Source organism: Misgurnus anguillicaudatus, chromosome 24, assembly GCF_027580225.2.
Source record: "Misgurnus anguillicaudatus chromosome 24, ASM2758022v2, whole genome shotgun sequence".
NCBI lineage: Eukaryota > Metazoa > Chordata > Actinopteri > Cypriniformes > Cobitidae > Misgurnus > Misgurnus anguillicaudatus.
Genome location: NC_073360.2, coordinates 16332841 through 16351312, shown reverse-complemented (window position 1 = coordinate 16351312; position 18472 = coordinate 16332841). Strand labels below are relative to the sequence as shown.

At 34.4% G+C, this 18472-nt stretch overlaps 1 protein-coding gene across 2 annotated transcripts; it reads left to right on the top strand.

Moving 5' to 3' along the window:
* The first annotated feature begins 2920 nt into the window (after window positions 1–2920).
* Window positions 2921–18040, top strand: itgae.2 (integrin, alpha E, tandem duplicate 2). Of its 2 annotated transcripts, none has more exons than XM_073862742.1 (32): window positions 2921–3108; window positions 3266–3368; window positions 3456–3535; window positions 3629–3702; window positions 7053–7158; window positions 7258–7314; window positions 7409–7480; window positions 7640–7761; window positions 7981–8132; window positions 8238–8391; window positions 8518–8662; window positions 9442–9512; window positions 9633–9753; window positions 10863–10990; window positions 11111–11251; window positions 11349–11552; window positions 13003–13121; window positions 13441–13571; window positions 13657–13805; window positions 13927–14046; window positions 14201–14271; window positions 14343–14466; window positions 14564–14653; window positions 14737–14816; window positions 14916–14990; window positions 15862–15934; window positions 16298–16399; window positions 16489–16521; window positions 16882–16962; window positions 17293–17379; window positions 17452–17562; window positions 17844–18040. In XM_073862742.1, exons 1-32 carry the CDS (start codon window positions 3081–3083, stop codon window positions 17895–17897), a joined length of 3258 nt encoding a protein of 1085 aa, XP_073718843.1. In that variant the 5' UTR covers window positions 2921–3080; the 3' UTR covers window positions 17898–18040. The 2 variants fall into 2 exon arrangements, with proteins under 2 accessions (XP_073718843.1, XP_055052171.2); XM_055196196.2 differs by having other exon boundaries at window positions 2923–3108; window positions 13441–13574.
* Window positions 18041–18472: the final 432 nt, after the last annotated feature.

The following is an 18472-nucleotide window of genomic DNA, read 5'->3' as shown; positions in this document are numbered from 1 at the left end:
TAAATGGAATGACAACGCGGGTTTGCTTATCACATACATAAATGTGCAGCAGCACAAAAACGCTTTTAAATATGAAAGATTAAAGGATTGAATGTAAAAGATTATTATTGAGTCTCTTCGACATAAATGAGGACTAATTATGAGACGTTAGAAGGCGCAAAGAGCTGCTTCACCTGTAGCCTGGTAAGTAAATAAATGCTTTGCTTTAATCAAATGCATCTGTTTTTAAATGTTTTTAAATGCTACCTCACGGATTTATTGTATATGATGACTCTGTACCTGTGGATATGGTGAGAGTAGAAACATTTTTAAGTGATGCTTAATAAAAACTCGTGACGCTGTCTAAGTGCTAAAACTTGCGGAGAGCCGTTTGTAAGTTCTTTATCTCCTGTTTGTTACAAATAAAGTATTTTTACAGTACAAACCTTTTCTTACATACTTGTAAATCATTGTTTGATGATATTGAATAGCCATACGTTTAAAGCAATTAAAAGCCTGCTTTTTTACTTCCATGACTAAAAGAAAACGGGTTTTAAAGGTTTTAATAAAAAAAAATAACAATTTCAGGTGAAAAACAACACAATTATTTAACATTAATCTTAAACATTAATCTTCTTCCTCCGCTTAGTTTTTCAGTTTACAAAGTCCGTCATCTAAATAGGGATTAGACATAGCGCCAGCGCAACAGGATTTTAAAGGGGATGAAAGCTGAGACTCTCATTGGTTTATTGCACGTTACGGCCAAAATACTCCCATTACTCATTAAAAAAATAGGACCAACCCTTTTCGACCATGCGCTCGGCGCACAAACCATTTTTCCCGTTGTTAAATTAGCAAAAGTAGATTCGGACACGCCGATTTAGACGTTGCGCTGTGCGGTATAGACAATCATTAAAATAGGGCCCCAAGTGTCTGTCTTTCTGTCTGTCTGTCTGTCTGTCTGTCTGTCTATTGTCTGCCTGTATGTCTAAGTCTTTTAAAGTTTACATTTCTTATATTTCTTTGGGCTTTAATGGTTTAATTTGCTTGATTGTCTTATATATGACTCTTTTGTAGCACTCTGAAATTTTCTTTAAAATGTAAAGTGCTTTATAAATAAAATGCATTATTATGATTATTATTATTATTATCCACACCCTTTTATATAAAACTAACTTGAACATAGAAAAAATGTGTAAAACTCTCTTCTAGGACAGTAGCATTGAGAGGGGGCTTTGGGTGCTTAAGCCCTGTTTGGTGAAAAGCTCCTAATCTTTTGAAGATTTAAAAGTTTAGTTTAAAAATGTAATCAATTTTATTATTTGTTACTTATTAATTGTTTTCATACTACACAAATTCCAGCGGTTATTTGACGTGTGATTTTTTTTCTGTTAAAAGCAGCTGTGAAAGCTCGTAGTTTGTCTAGTCTAGTGTTGTTAAACTGTTCCGGCCTGCAGGTGGCACTGTTGACCACACACAATTAAAGGGATAGTTCACCCAAAAATGAAAATGTTGTCATCATTTTCTCACTCTCATGTTGTTACAGCCCTGAATTTCTTTGTTCTGATGAACACAATGCAAGATATTTTGAGGAATGTTTGTAACCATGAGCTCCACTTCTATCCACCTTTTTTTCTATCCACCTTTTTTCGAACGTGGAAGTAAGTGATGTGACGTATTTCCCTTTTTTGTGCGAGACGTCCGTTTCAATAGCTAGCCGGTAAAAACAGTGTAAAGCATTAAACATGATTTAAACAGTTAATATTTACTACACCTGCCATGTATGAACCAGTGTGAGGATGAAATTAAGAAGTGGCTTGATAAATATATTTTCAATCATTTCATGTTGTTGATCGGGAGTGACGGGTCTTCAATCGTAAAATATAAAAGCACAGAGACATACCATGTGTCCAGTGTTTGTACATGGGGGCGTGCACACCAAAGCTTTTACGCCCATGCACACTAAACCCTTTGAGGTTTACTTACTCACTCACTAGGCGTCCTCTGTTACATCAGCATAGCATTATTGCGGTTCTGTGTCTTAGATGTAAAAAGTGATGTCTTATAATGACCCTAATAATGTCAATGTAGACCTACTGTAGTATACTTGCCATCAATTTTTTCAAACTACAAGAACCAGTCTCTTCATGTTTCATGCGTGAATGTGGAGGCTTGATTTCTGCCAGTTTCTTAAAAGGCTTTTATGTATTGTTTTTTTTTCTTTTCAGGTCATTTCTATAGGCAAACCAAAACGTAGATGTGGTCAATTTTTATGAAGTATGAATTTAATTTAGCTTTTTTCAGGCAGCAGTCTCTGTTACCAAACTCAGACGTGCAGCTTTTTTCATGGTTACCACATCCTGCTACAAGCTGTGTGACACAAATTCACATGGCTAGACGTTTGTTCTGTTGCAACATAATGGCAATTGCTTTCCGAACCCCTCACGTGAAAATGAGCATTTAGGTTATTTAGTTAGAAATGTTAGCAATACTTTTAGTTGATATAACTTGTGAAAGTTTATTTACATTAAATTGTTTTAACTGGTAAAATTGTTGATATTCATCAACATACATTTCATACATTTCAAATGTTCTTGTCATTCTTATTTACTCACTGACATCATTGATCATATAGTTACTCTTCATTTTCTAACAAAATTGGCCCTTTTATGGCAGATTTTTTATAGCTTATCTATTGACAGGCATATTATCTGCTCCAAATATATTTTATCTTTCAAAACTATAATAGTGATAAACACAGTTGCATGACGGCAGCCAACATGTCTTTCATATTTGCTGTTTGATGCAGCTTTAACTCAAGAGCCTGATTGAAACAAGTCACATAATCCTCAGTGTTGCCCCAAAATGTCTTTCATGAGTTTAAATGATAACAGGTTGAAATGGCCTCCCCATAAAGAAACTTTTCAGAGGTGTGGTGTGTAAATTGTAAAGAAGGGGAGGGTTTAAAAATACCGACAGTATCTATGTTGTTCTACTTTCTGAAGACCACAATGAGCCATTTTCTCCGTCACTTCTGCTTCGTGCTCTCTGTCTTTGTGGATATGATTTTTTAAAGCGTGGGATTTATCAAATACACCAAAATGTATGGAGGACTGCTTTTTATGATTGGTATGTATTATTTAGATTTAACATAAGACATTTTTAAACTCATATTCACTGAAGTTTAAATTGTAACATAAAAAGACATTTTATTTTATTAATCTTAATAAAACTGAATTATGCTGTGAAGACGATGTGTTCATATTGATTATATTTTATTTTACAGTGATATGCAGTGTGAACAGCTTTAACATTCAGACCTCACCGGTGAAAAATTTCACAATGAATGATCCACTTTTTGGGCAAACCGTTATTCAGTCGAAAGATGGGTATGCGAGAGAGTATACAAGATATTTGTTTTATAAAGTTAGCACATCGATCATAGTCAAATTTTGTCATTATTTATTTTGTTTCAGAGTTTATGTTTCTTCCCCCAACACTGGAAAACTTTTCAGCTGCACACTAAAGAATGATTGTGTCTTGGTAAATTCTTCGGGTAAGTTTGTCACAATTTGTCTTCATCCTTTGACTGCAAACTTTAACATAACAACATAACAGGAATTTTAATACATCAATATCTTTTCTAAAGATGAGATAACAAAAGGCCTGAGACCGATAGCATCAGTAGCTGCGAGCGAGATATCAGAAGAAGAGCATCTTCTGGTAAGTTTACAACTTCAGAGGTGGTAACAAGTGTGCATTTCAACAATTGAAGAGTTTCGTTGCAAAACGAGATAACTTTTTTTTTATTTTATTAAAAATCTCGTTTTTTGGTTGTGCATTCCAATTCATATCAATTCAACTGCAGTTGGTTTGTTTTGATTGAAACCTTCATAACTTAAAAAATACAGCTAAGTAGCACCATAAAACAAAATAATAACATGATATCATAATAATAAAATAATAAAAAACTCTTTAATTGTTCTTCATTCTAAATGTTTTGTGAAATAAACGGCTGTGCTGTTGGGGAAGCTGTGGTAAATGAGAAGTGTTAATAATCAGACATCCAGTAGCTTGCTTGGGGCCTTTTGTCTGTCTCACTGAGCTTTTCACAGTAAAACCACAGACATTGGTTTCCCATGCGAAACAGTGACAGACAGTAACGCATCAGTTCTTGCTTAGAGAACAGGAAATTGTCCTTATACTCTAAAAATGCCGGGTTATTTTCAACCTATTGACATAACCATCCGTTGGGTTATAAATTTATAACAACCCAGCATAGGTTAATTTAAATTCAGAGGTTGAGCTTGTCTTCGTTTTGCCCAGAGGTGTAAAATACTTGAGTAATTTTACTTGATTACTGTACTTAAGTATTATTTTGGGGTATTTTTAATTTACTTGAGTACAATTAAAAAATCAATACTTTTACTTTCCCTTAATTACATTTTTTAAGAAAAAAAAGAGATCACTTTATTCTATTTTCCCTTGCTCTTACCAAACCAATTGAATTGTGCTGATGGCAAGTTTAATGTTATGAAGAATTTTTCGCTCGTTTGAAACCGACAACACATGAAGTGTGTTCCTGTGTGACACGTTCCCTGCTATTTGAAGCCTCTCTATCAAGACTAAGAGCTTACACTGTCAGTCCAAATCAGATTTTGGTGCATATCCGATTTGACAGACTTGCTGTCCATATTGTGTATCACAACTGATCCGATCTGTGCATTCTGTAGCATTCTGCCGTTTTCTGGATTATCTGCACTGTTTCTATGGCAATGACGTCACGCTGGCACAACACTCTGCCTCAACGTCTGACATGTTTACGTTTTACGTGACGCAACAGTATGACGTAACCAAAAAGCTACACTAAAGAGGGTTGCACACCGGACGCCACGCACCGCCGTGTCGAGTCGCGTCTAGGACAACTCGGAGGTATCGATAGCGTCTACTTCAAAATATACGTTATCAGCCAATGTTAATCGTTAATGATTTGGGACAAATATGATGTTATTTAATGTTAAACTATGTGAGTGGCGCTCTGTGGTGCGACAGGGATTTGAGCAACTTCCTGAGTCCTGTCGGTGCCAGTGTGCGTATACTCATTAAAACAATGTGTTCGATTTTTTTAGAACGGCCAGCGGTGCGTGACCTCCTAAATGTGATCAGGACGGTCAGACTGAAATGGATTTCAGGAAATGCGATTAGAAAAGGTTTTAAACCATCTCTGGATGTAGCCTGAAACGCATTTAAAAAAAAAACGAATTTCATGTGTTTTTTGGCCGTTCACACGTTCAAAATGTGATTGGATTCCTATCGGATATGCACCAAAATCAGATTTGGACTGACAGTGTGAACAAGTCTAATACACCTCTTCCTACATCGGCTGCCTGTGAGAGGCTTGATAGAGTTTGAATTTTGAAAATCAGCTTCTGCTTGATTTAAATTCGAGGTTTTACAGCTTTGAGTAGCATTTTGCATACTAAAATTAGGTACAGTAGTAGTCTTATAGTTTGATAAATAAATGCAATTAACTACAAACAGTTGTAAAGCAGGATAAAACCTTGTATGTGGTTCATTCACTTCATGTTCTACACTCAAAAAAATTGTTTGTTCATTCAACATAATTGAATTAAGGAAAACTTTTCCACGAAATTAGTTTAGGCTTGTACAACAAGAATACAATAAGTTAATTTAAACAAATAATCTTTTGTTGCACCAACTTAATAAATATATTTTCATTGGTCATAAAAATATCTTGTTCAATAAACTTAATTCAGTTAAGGAAAACTTTTCCACGCAATTAATTCTGGTCTGTTCAACAACGACAAAACAAGTTCATTCAAGCAAAAAAGTCTAGTTAAACCAATTGTCAGTTTCTATATAATACTAATTAGCATAAGCACACGTTAGCATGCTAATGACACATTGGATGAACGTGTGAGAAGAGATTGATCTTCAAACAGGCATTAACACAGTTAAAGAAGTACGTACGTCACATCCACAACTTAACCACAAGCGCTACTCTTCTGCACGATGGTAACCAAACAATTTGTAAAAATATAACACAAACTCTTTTAAATCAATAAGATAAACCAACATTAAACACTATAAGTCTTTCTCTTTACCTAAAAATGCATAAAATAACACTTAATTAAAAAAATTACTCTCCAAAGGCAGTTGCATGCAAAGCATGCTGGGAAATACAGATCCACGGCCCAGTAAGTAATAGCAACAAAAATCATTACTGTGGTCCCAATATAAAATTATTAAGTTCAAGTAATTTTTTTAATTTAAGCAGATTGAACATTATAAAAATAGGTTGAGACAAAAAAAATTGTGTTGGATTAACTTGTTTCATTTAAGTTAATTAGACAAGGTGCAAAAATATTTTTTTTGAGTGTATAAGAGATTAAAAGTTTAAACAAGAATCTCTAGTTTTCATTCTTCCTGTTACTTTTACTTTTTTTATACTCCAATACTATTTAAAATGTGGTGCTTTTTTTACTTCTACTCAAGTATGATTCTGGACAGATACTTTTTAATTGAGTAGAATTTACACTCAGTACTTGTATTTTCACCATTTTTGAGTACTTTTTACACCTCTGGTTTTACCCAGCCATGGGTTGAAAACAACCCAGCATTTATTAGAGCATATAGAAAACTGGAAAATGGTGAAAATGTATAAAAATATATCAAGACTAATGTATTATCAATAGGACTGTTATTGGGGAGTTTATTTATATTCATTGACTTGAGACACATTTCTTTGTGTGTTAGTATTTTGGGAAACTCTATCCAGTTGATGTGACTATCAGAAGGTCGTAAAGGCTGTTAGTCATGAATTGTACGTCACCTGAAACCATGATGTGTGACAGAAGTTCCCTAATGAAACAAATTGAATTCTGTAAAATGACAGAAAATCTCTATTTGGCCGCTCATACATTAAGATTGTGACTAAATTACAATGTTCAATGAACAATGAATACAAATCCAATTTATTCAGTTAAAATTAAAATAACTAGCCTATTTACTGATTGAATTTTTTTAATGTTTTAGTTTTGTTATTTCTTCTGTTGTGTAATCAGGTTCGCACAAAAAAGTCATCAACGGAGGATTTGAATGGATATTGCACAATGATAAATCCCACAGGGACAAACAAACTGAATCCTGCTGAATTAGGTATGTTTAATGTTATATTTGATCATTTGATTATCCCAAATACAGTCTCTGAATCTCTGAATGTCTTGCATCCATTTATTTCCAAAATCCATAATGAAGCACTCAACAGCAACAACAACAACAACAATCGTTATCATGGTGGAAGGATCAATCCGGGTGAGAAAATGTGAAATAATTAAAAATAATAATAATGAACACGTCTAATTAATAATATAATTAATACAAACATTTACTTGGCACTGGCAATAAGCTCAAAGACGAATGAAAAGAGAAACTCAGGAGACCACAGACACAGCAGCAGGCGAAGATGAAGATGAAGATGGTATCAGTCTTTATTTGCCCTTTGCAATAAATGATACTATTTGTTATGTGATGACAGTGATGTTATATCATACTATAGAGGATTTAAATACAGCAACCACGGTCTTATACATGAAGAAACACACATTTCTGTACTGATACTACATCCTGTATGTTGTAGACCCAGGAACAGAGATTGCTTTTGTGCTGGATGGTTCTGGGAGCATTCATCGTGATGACTTTGAGAGAGCCAAAGACTTTATGCACAACGTCATGAAAAAAGTTTGGGAAAAATGTTTTGACGTAAGTAGAAGTGCCATAAATAGGATCATGGGCTCAAGATACTCAAATGCATAGTTTGAATGTAAGTCAGATGTGTTTGGTTCTGTTGTCATGATTCACCTTTTCTAACCTTTCATTTAAATGTGATGCACAGTATGATTACATGATTACATTGCTTAGTTATATTGTAGTGCAATTTAAACATTTTCTACCTAAACAATTAGGAAACTCTCTTTTTAGTGTGACTTTGCAATAGTGCAGTACGGAAGTAGGATCGAGACTGAACTCTCACTTCTAGACAATAAGGATGGCAACAGGACCTTGGAAAAAGTCAAACAAATTAAGCAACTTTACAATCTCACAAAGACCGCCTCAGCCATCCACCATGTGCTGTGAGTTCTTCTATATTAAGTGTAATGTAAAATAGTTACAAGTGTGAGATAAATATCATGCATGAGTTAAGTTACGCTCTCTTCTGATTGTTTTGCTGTCTACAGTACAAACGTTTTGGTCCCTGAGAATGGATCAAAAAATAATTCCAAAAAAATGATAATCGTATTGTCTGACGGAAAGATTTTGGGAGACCCAATGAACCTTACTGATGTTTTGAACATGACCGAAATGAAGGGAGTAACTCGCTTTGCCATTGGTGTAAGTGACCTGTTTACTGTTGATTTTACTGACATCCTGAAAGTTAAACATCCTAAACAAAACATATCACTTTATGTACAGCCTACAGCACAATACAATAATAATAACATCTTAAATCATTTATAGGTAGGAAACGCGCTTTTGTCTAATCCTGAGGCAGTTCAAGAGATGAAGGACATAGCAGATACCAATAAGTTTTTTAATGTTTCCAATTATGCTGCCTTAGATGACATCCTTTCTGAACTGGAACAAAGCATAACAGGAATTGAGGGTAAGGTAGTGTCATTTCTCATTAATAACAGATTATATATTTATTTTTTTGTGTGTGTGTGTGTGTGTGTGTGTGTGTGTGTGTGTGTGTGTGTGTGTGTGTGTGTGTGTGTGTGTGTGTGTGTGTGTGTGTGTGTGTGTGTGTGTGTGTGTGTGTGGTTTACGGGGACATGAATAGTGTATAATGACATGTTTATTATGCTATAAACGTGGTTTACGGGGACACAGAGAGGGTCCCCATAAATGGAAAAGCTAAAAAAAACATACTAAATGGTAGTTTATCATAGATTAAATACTGCCAACAGGTTTTTGTGACATTGGGGTTAGGGATTGGGGTAGGTTAGGACAACAGAATATAACAGTTTGTACATTATAAAATGCATTGCGTCTATGGAAATGTCCCCGTAAACCACATACACCAACATGTGTATGTGTGTGTGTGTGCGCTGTAATTTGTGGAGCGGATTTATTGCATTCTGCAGAAAAGGAGAAGTGGCGTTTATGGCGTTTTGGGAAAAAGGGAGAAAGATGACAGAATAACACTGTAACGCGTATATTGGATTTTGCGTTGTTCTTCTTTCCCAGGGAAACATACTGGGATTTTTTTCCTTCAATGCACTGCAAGTTGCTTTGATGTGTAGCTTTGTTTTAAATCTCTGATTGTATGAGTTGTGGTTAAAGCCACTTTAACATAACCAATAAATGCAGAGTATGCGTTACTGTAGTTTTACCACATACAAATCAGTTTTATATCATGTTAACTGTTTCTGTCTGTTATAGGTACTCAACAAGGTGCAGGATTTGAGTTACAGCTGGCTGAGGCTGGATTCAGCTCACACATTGTGCATGATGTAAATATTCATACACTGCATAGATATTGACTATGTGTCAATTCTTCTCAATATTATTCTGTTTGATATCATTTGATGTAGTATACTATATTAATGATTTTATTCTTGTTTTCTGTTCAGAAATCTCTTCTTTTTGGAGCAGTGGGCGCTTATGACTGGAGCGGTGGACTCATTTTAAAATCCGATGACAACGTGAAGTTTTTGAATGCCTCTAAAAATGGACCCAAATTTTCCTATTTAGGTGAGTGATGGCAAATGGAAAGAATGTTTCAGTTTGGGGTCAGTTTCCCAGACCGGGCTTAGATTAAGCCATTTAAGTAGTTTTTACAAGCATGCCTTGAAAAAACATTGAGTCTCATTCACTAAGCATGCACATTTTGTTTGTTCGTGGGATGTGCGTGCGGATGTTTTACCTTGCAAATCATGATTCGGCAAAAACTTTCATACTAGAGTTTATTTAAATGTATGCAAAAACGTGGGAACAACTTAGACCACATGTGCGCAATAATCATGAAAAAAAATATAAAATATATAACACAGACAGTGTTGGAGGTAACGCATTACAAATAATGTGCATAACGTAATAATATTACTTTTCTGAAGTAACAAGTAAAGTAACGCATTATAAATGTACGCATTAATATTTGAGTTACATTTTTAAAAAAGTAATGCGAGTTACTTTTCTGTTGAATTAATTCGTTAAAAAAAAATTATGTACTGAATTAAACTGAACATAGTCATGAAGAATTACGCAAACGCTATGCATGTGCGCCTTAGCGGAAACAGTTAAAGTCAAAAACGGAGATGGCAGGCCAGAGCTTGGCATTTTTTGGATGAAAATATGCAATTTCTGAATGCAGAACTTCTCAGTCATAAAAAACGAGATCAAGCCTCAGCCAAATAAGAAAAAGTAACTTAAAAGTAACTTAAAAGTAACATGAGTATTACTTTTCATGAAAAGTAACTAAGTAACCGCAACACTGAACATATGGTTATTTTTCCTTGTTCATGATCATTGCGCACGTGTGGTCTAAAAGTTGTTCTTACGTTTTTGCAGGGATTTGGAAGGGATTTTAGTATGGAGGTTTTTGTTGATTCATGATTTGTTGGTTAAAACGTCCGAACGCACATTTCAGGAACAAATTTGTGCATACGCATGCTTAGTGAATGAGACCCATTACATCTTGGGATAAAACAATGGAACTGATATATCTTATGTCAGTGCAAGCTGTTTTCAGTTAAGACAGCTCAAACATGCATTTTAGTCTTGGACTAGACTAAAGCGATTTCTGAGAAATCGCCCCATACATAACATCTAAGTACATAACATAACATCTGTCCTGATTACAGGTTACAGTGTAACCTCTGCTAGTTTACCGACTAAAACTCTGTACATATCTGGTGCACCACGGTATAACTTGACTGGTGGAGTATTTATATTTGAAGAGACTGAAAAGTATGTGCTCCAGGGAGAGCAGGTATGAAGAATTAACTTAATGGCATTCATATTTTTTTACGAAATCTCAAGAGTTCAAGACCTCAAGGGACATTCACAAATGAGTCATCGTTAATGATGGAGTGTTGTATAATTCTCATAGGTTGGATCGTACTATGGATCAGTTCTCTGTGTCTTGAACCTTGATAGAAAAAATGAAACGGATTATTGGTTATTAGTTGGAGCACCACATTTTCATAAAGATGGGGAAGAAGGCAAAGTGCTTGTGTACAAATTAAATCAGGTAAGCTCATATATGCCACTAAGATCATTGCAATGGGAAGTATACTGTATGTGTGGGGCAATAATATAATAACCTCATGATCTCTAATATCTCACAGGAACAGAGGTTTGAGAACGTGAACATGGAGTTACAGGGCGATGCAGGACAGACCTTTGCGAGGTTTGGTGCTGCCATTGCTTCTATAGGAGATATTGATGGCAACAACTACAATGACGTAGCAGTGGGGGCTCCGCTTGAATCAGACGCTTCTGGTAGCATTTACATTTACAACGGCTTCGAAGATGGTCTGCGATTTTCACAAGTGAGTTTAAAATGATGTTCTGCTAATGGCACCATCTTGGATTCAGTCCAAGATTATGTCGTTACTGGAAGCTATTTATTATAGTTTTAAATATGGATATTCTTCTTACAATATCACATCTATTACCCACAAAAGACCTTTATTAACCCCTTGGAGCTGTGTGGATTACTTCTGTGAAGAATTTTTTGAAGTTGTTTCCTGATTCCTGTTTTCTCCCATTATAAGCTTGTCAAAGCATATGAAGAGTTTGGTTCCAAAACGCAATAAATCCATTTTGACAAATTTCGCATAGCATCTTTAGGTTATAAAAACATAAAATATTCAAATCCATAACTTGATTTTCAAAGATTTATTATAAAAAAACAAATTATTTTTTTCACAAAATGCAATAAATCCAATCCAAGTTTTTTTTCCAAATTGCTATAAATCTATTGAATCAATGTATAAATGTGCATTAATTTTTGCCATTTTATATTCATTTAGTTGAACAGTTGTACACACTGATTAAAAAAAAGAAACATTAATGACATTAATCAAAACACTTTGTCATATTAAGAAGAACACTGTCATTGCTGCGGTTATACTTGATGTCGTCGCTTAACATTTTTTACAGCGATCAGCTATGATTCTCGCTGACTTTGAGTAAAATTATGGAAAGTTATGGAAAGATCCCCTGGGAGAGAAGCTTGATGCTGTCGGGAGAACAAGCGATCGTCCCCCGAGTGTCTCTCGTGTAAATTATTAGATGTTGCTTACGTTTCTTTCCCGTCACAGAAAACCATCACAGGTTTATCAATGCTATTAAAGTATTATTTTGTTTTTGTTTGTTTGTTGATCACCAAGTACAAGGTAGATGAGGAAAACTAGGACTCTGTGTACTCAGCGCACCGCCATTGTTTGTTTACATTGCGTGAATGGTGCGCTGTAATCTGTGGAGCAGATTTATTGCATTCTGTAGAAAAGGAGGAGTGTGGGGTTTATTGTGTTTTGGGAAAAAAGGGAGAAAAGATGACAGAATAACAACGCGGATATTGAATTTTGCGCAAAATTAAGAATTTACTTTTAAATACTGACCTGATAAAATACAGATTTTGGCAGTAACACATTTTTTTCAAAAATGGCTTTTATTGCGTTTTGGAACCAAACTCTTCATATTATTAAAGATAAATATTGACAGCCTACATATCGATAATTTTTATTCATACGTACTGTTGGCTATTGCTGCAAATAAACTTATGACTGGTTTTGTGGTATGATATGTCCTTGGTGGAAAAAAATTAATTATTCTAATAATTCTATACATTTCTATAAAAAATACATATATATGGACATCATTATACAGTAAAATAATGACCACTCCACTTTATTCATACAGTTTAGATCCCTTTTCTTTTTTGAATGTGGAGTTCAGGACATAGTTGTTTTAAAGTTGTACTGTTTTTCTTTCCAGAAAATATCCCCATCAGATTTTGGAATGAAACTTGTGCATTTTGGTCTGTCAGTAAGTTCTGTAACTAATACAAATAAGTATATCGCTGTTGGAAGTCAGGGAGGAGTAACAGTTTTTGAGTGAGTATAAAACATTATCTTGTTTTTTTAATAGAGAGTGTCTCAGTGATGATATATTTTTGTAGGCCAACCCGGACGTGAGCGGGTGAGCTGGTTCCCCTTCAAAAAAGCCCATTTATTTTTCCCATAGACTTTTGGATTTTCACAAAAAAATAAGCTCTGTGTTTAACAAAAGTTTATGACACTTACACGTTTTGTCCAACAAGCTTTACAAGGGAACCAGTGTCTCGCTATCTTCCAGGTTACCTACAAAAATTGCATTCTGGGATAATGCAGAACCTTCCCTTTAAATGTTGCTTCGCATTTACATTTTTTACAGGACAATACCTGTCATAATAATAAATCCAAAAATGTCAATTCAACCGGATCTCTCAATCATTAATCCCTCTCAGAAAACGGAAGATTTTAAATTACAGGTCTGCTTTGATGTTCTGAAGGGGCACCCTAAAGGTGGTAAGTTTTATATTTTAACCTAATGAATATTTTAAAGATATTCTCATTGTTGAATTTTAACAACATTTCACTTTCTTTTTAGCTGAAACTATTCCTATTAAATACCAGATTGATTTGGATTTTGATGTCAATGAAAAGCGCCTACGTTTCGATGACAGCAGTCTGTTGAAGGAAACCTTCTCTTTGGATAAAGACAATGGGTGCACTTCGCTTATCAACTTGAAGTATTTGGTATTTTTCCTGTTAATCTCCCTAGTACTTAAATAAATAATACTATATGAATTTAAAGAATAAAAAATATGTTCAGCATTGACGTTGTTTCAAAAAGAAATTCAATGTGTCTTCTTTTCAGGGTTGTTATGATTGTTATTCGCCTATTAAAATTAAGTTGAATTTTTCACTGGCCCCAAACTCCGATGGAACCCCTATCCGAATCCTTGACATATTTACACCAACAGAATTTTTTAAGGAGGTAATAATATTTTACAGTAATTTCATTACATTTCAAAAGCACATAATGCAGTTTTATTTATTGGTGAATGAAATCAAATAGGGCTAAGTTCATATATTTTCAAATTCAGAACAGTTTGAGGATGTGTATTTGCAATTTCTCTTTAATTTTTTAGATCCCATTTAAAAAAGAGTGTGAGGATGAAGTTTGTAAGCCAAAGATTACATTATCTGATTCTAAAATAAGGTATGTTAATACAGTTCCCCTAACATTATATATATTAAATCTAGTTTTACCTAAAACAATTTCTTTTGCAGTAACAATCGTATCATAATTGGAGAAACCGAAAGCTTGAGTATCATTTTCAATCTAACAAATACTGACTCCCCATCCTATATGACAACGTTATCTTTGACTTACCCCAGCATCCTCAGTCTAAAGGTAAAACAATACTTTTACCTCACGTTCATTTGTTTGATACTGTATGTACATTAGCTGGATGCGTGACTACCTGTATTACTTTGTTCCTTGTTTTTAGAAAGCTGAAGTTCACTGTCCTATAAAGAACGACAATAACATACAATGTCTTCCTCTTCACCCTGAAACAGTTTTCAGAAAAGGTGTAAAGGTATGAATCTGTCACGCATCTTATGAACAACCTACATTTTTTTTACAGTTTGCACATTATGATTTTATTTTCACTTTTGACAGACCAGCATCCCCATCTCCTGGCAACCCATGAACAAGAAATATGAGTTGAAGAATTTTGAGATTATTGCCAATCTAACAAGGTTGAAGATGGTTCTCACAGTTTCACTTCATGTCAGAAATGCACAAAAATGCTAATATTTGAATGTGATGTTCTCTAAAACATTTTCAACTGTTTTTAGTAAAAATGCAGCATTGCTGGACTCTAAAATATACACGTTTGATGTGATGTACTCCCTACCGATCCAGCTAACTGGGTAAGTTAACAACAAACCAGTGCTCAGATTGAATCAAGTCTTATGGGGGGTCCCCGCCATGACAGCAGCAAACCCCAAACTTTGAAATTTAGCGCATCATGATAAAAACGACAAATGACAAGTAACTTTTTTTTAGATATTATTGGCATAGTATTATCATAATGATAATATGCTGTATATTAATATATTGGGAGAAAGTTGTTATATGTGAAATCAGATAATGTGCACCCTTATATGGCCAAAACTGAATGATCCTCATTTTATAACACATCTGTGACGATTCGACTGTGGAAGCATGGAATCTTCGACTGTTCAGGTTCACCCCTAGTTTTTTTGTTGTGGTATATATTAAGATTGTTCGGAGCTCTGTACGTTGCTCACTATAACTGCAGTTTTTGTGGTTGTATTACCAAGATGTTTATTTAAAACGCGTTAAAACTTAACGTACCAAAGCTATATGTATTTTCTAGCTGGGGAAATTATATGCATTCAAGTGATCGCCCCCTCTTGCTATTTTAGACACCCCCTCATCAGCGCTTGGCTGAAGCAGTGCTAAGCAAGTATAAAACGAACATGCACTTAGCAATGGACATTCACATGTTTAAATATACACAACGTTTATTAGTGTAAAAAAATTATTCACAAAATGTACTACATCCTTACGAGTTTATCAGCATTATCTTTAACTAAAGTAAAAATACCTGAGGGACCCCCTTAAGTATAATTTTTACTTCTTATAGGGGGTCCCTAATGCCTTAAGGGGGGTCCCGGATCCCCCCCTCAATTCGAGCACTGCAACTAACTAAGAATTTGTTCTTTGAGGTATTTTTTATGTGTAATACTAAAGTCAATTTACTTTTTACTACAACAGCAAAGCCAATCGAACCAGAATCACTGTAGAAGAAGGAAAGAGACACACTTCACACCTGGAATTCGTATTTGAGGTACAGTGTACATAAAAAAACACCTGACACAAGATTTATTAACGTAAATCATTGGCCTACTTCAACAGTTTGGCATTTTGCATGGACTAACACTGCTCACATTGTCCTCATAAAATGTAAAAGTCTGGTTTACTAAAAAAAATGTAGCAGTTCGTTTTTAAATGTAATGTGTTTCTGTAGCTGAGATGGTAAGGCATTTTGTTAGCAATGCAAATGGTTGGATTCTTTGGAGGCACATTCTGATAAAATGTATAGATTGAATGCACTGTATAAGTCGCTTTGTCTGCCAAATCCATAAATTAATTGTCTATGAATCAGTATATAATCTAATATTCTATTCTATTCTATTCTATTGTATTTGAGTTTATTGGTGTAAACAAGTATGGTGCCACAATTGATGTAGTTGTAACCATAACAAAGGAAACATTCAACACAGATGTGACCATCAACAGTGTCACACCAAAGGTATCACACTTTTAATATCCGGTGCTTAAAGTGACATTAAACAACATCAAAGTTCTCAAAGTAACATTTATTAATCTTTTTTGCATTAGAATTGCTCTCTGCCCCCAAATAAGAAAGTAGAGGTAAGATATATTCTCTCCACATCCTGATTTTGCTGAGTACGACTTCTTTCCGAGTCATCCTTGTTAGTCATGGATTGCAACACAAAGACATTAAGTTCTACTCTAATCTCCAGTGTTAACCTACTACTTAAACTAGAGAAAATAACATTGGTTGGTAAGTGTACAAGCCATAACTCTAAAATGAGCACCTCAAAATGTGATTGGCTATCAGGATTGTTGTTCTAGGACCAACAAGGATGCTGCCCCAAATACATGTGGAAGGTTCACTAGGATATCTCCTTATACAATAATGTATTACTTTTAAATAAAACACACAAGTACATTTTATGTTCCCATTTAAATAAAAAAATGTGCTTTCAGACATCATATCTTGTCAAGTGCACCATGGAAAAGTTGCAGAAAATCACCATTGATGCCAAGGTCGATATATTTGATGTTCAGGTAATTTCTTAAAACATTTTTTTTTTGGCCTAGTTTCACAGACAAGGCTTAGCTAAAGCCAGGACTAGGCTTAAGTTAAATTAAGATGTTTAAGCATTTTTTATAAAAATGCCTTAGAAAAAGATGTTACTGGTGTCTATTTTGAGACAAATCATGGCACTGGTATATTTTAAGATCTATCAATGCAAGTTATTTTCAGATGAGACAACTCAAAAAAGTGTCTAAACCTAGCCTAATTGTCTGTGAAACCGGGGGTTTAATAACAATCATTCACAACTACCAACTGCTGTTTATGCAAAAAACTTTACTGTTCCTTTTAAATCTGTTCAGGGCAAATCAGACAAGATCATAGCTGTAGGGCAATACAGCTTTGATAAGACCACCTATGTTGCAAATAATCCTTTGAGGACCGATCAAGTGAGTCTTATTTTAAGCATTAATCATTAATGTTTAAAATGATGTACTGACAAACTCATTAATGCAATGCAGGTGGAGGTGATCATTACAAAGCTGGCTGTAACATCATCTAAAGGATCTATCATAGGAGGCTCCATAGGAGGACTATTGCTTCTTATTATCATCATCATCATCCTCATAAAGGTACAATTAACCCTTTTTGTCTGTCTACACATTTGTGATTTATTGTTTTCTAAATAAACTCAACCTACATAATGTAAAGAACATTGTGTGAAAATAACCTTAATATATTTAATATTGACTGAGTAAGAGCATGACAAATATTAAAATCAATGAGTGAAATCAAACTTTGATTAGCCTGGAGTTTACAGACAGGGTCACATATTATCTTACTGCGTAGGCTACTGTGTTCTTTTTTCATACTATTTTTAATATTCATGCATTTTATATGATCTCTTGTTTAGTGTGGCTTTTTCCGTCGGCGGCGTAAAATGGACCAAGTGCAGACCCCAGACTAACACCAACAAAGCCAAAGAGGGACCATATTTTCCCATTTATATTCCTTATATTTGTGTCAAGAAATGATTATTTTAAGAGATGTATTGTTTGTGTAAGCAATTTATTATTGAGAAACTATGAATAAATGATTGTATTTAATATGTACAGTACATGAAATACACAATTGCTATATTAAAAAATATCTCATCATAATTACTGAAATCCAAAATAACTTGAGATCAACTGGCTGACTTAAATCTCCTTCACTTGATTTGTTGCTCATCACGAGAAAATGACATTTATCTCACATGTGACTTACAGTATCAAGAGTTTCAGAAGAGATCTCAATACTATCTCAGTGCTTAGATGTGCAAAAGTTGGCAAAGTTGGGGGTTTCTTACTTGGTGTTTTTGTCTTGTTTTCAGTAAAAATAAATGAAGCTGTATTTTCTGGATGGGCAAAATGACTTAGGAAAATAAGTCTAGTTTTTAAACAAAAAATATCATAAATATCAAAAAATAAGCAAATTTGTGCTTAAAACAAGCAAAAAATATGCCAATAAGAAATTTATGAATTAAGTGTTTATGAAACATGT

Coding starts and splice junctions, on each gene's coding strand:
- itgae.2 (XM_055196196.2), top strand. CDS start 3,081: ATGTATGGAGGACTGCTTTTTATGATTG. Junction 8,663..9,441: donor AAGCATAACAGGAATTGAGG/GTAAGGTAGTGT, acceptor TGTCTGTTATAG/GTACTCAACAAGGTGCAGGA. Junction 10,991..11,110: donor ATGTGCTCCAGGGAGAGCAG/GTATGAAGAATT, acceptor TAATTCTCATAG/GTTGGATCGTACTATGGATC.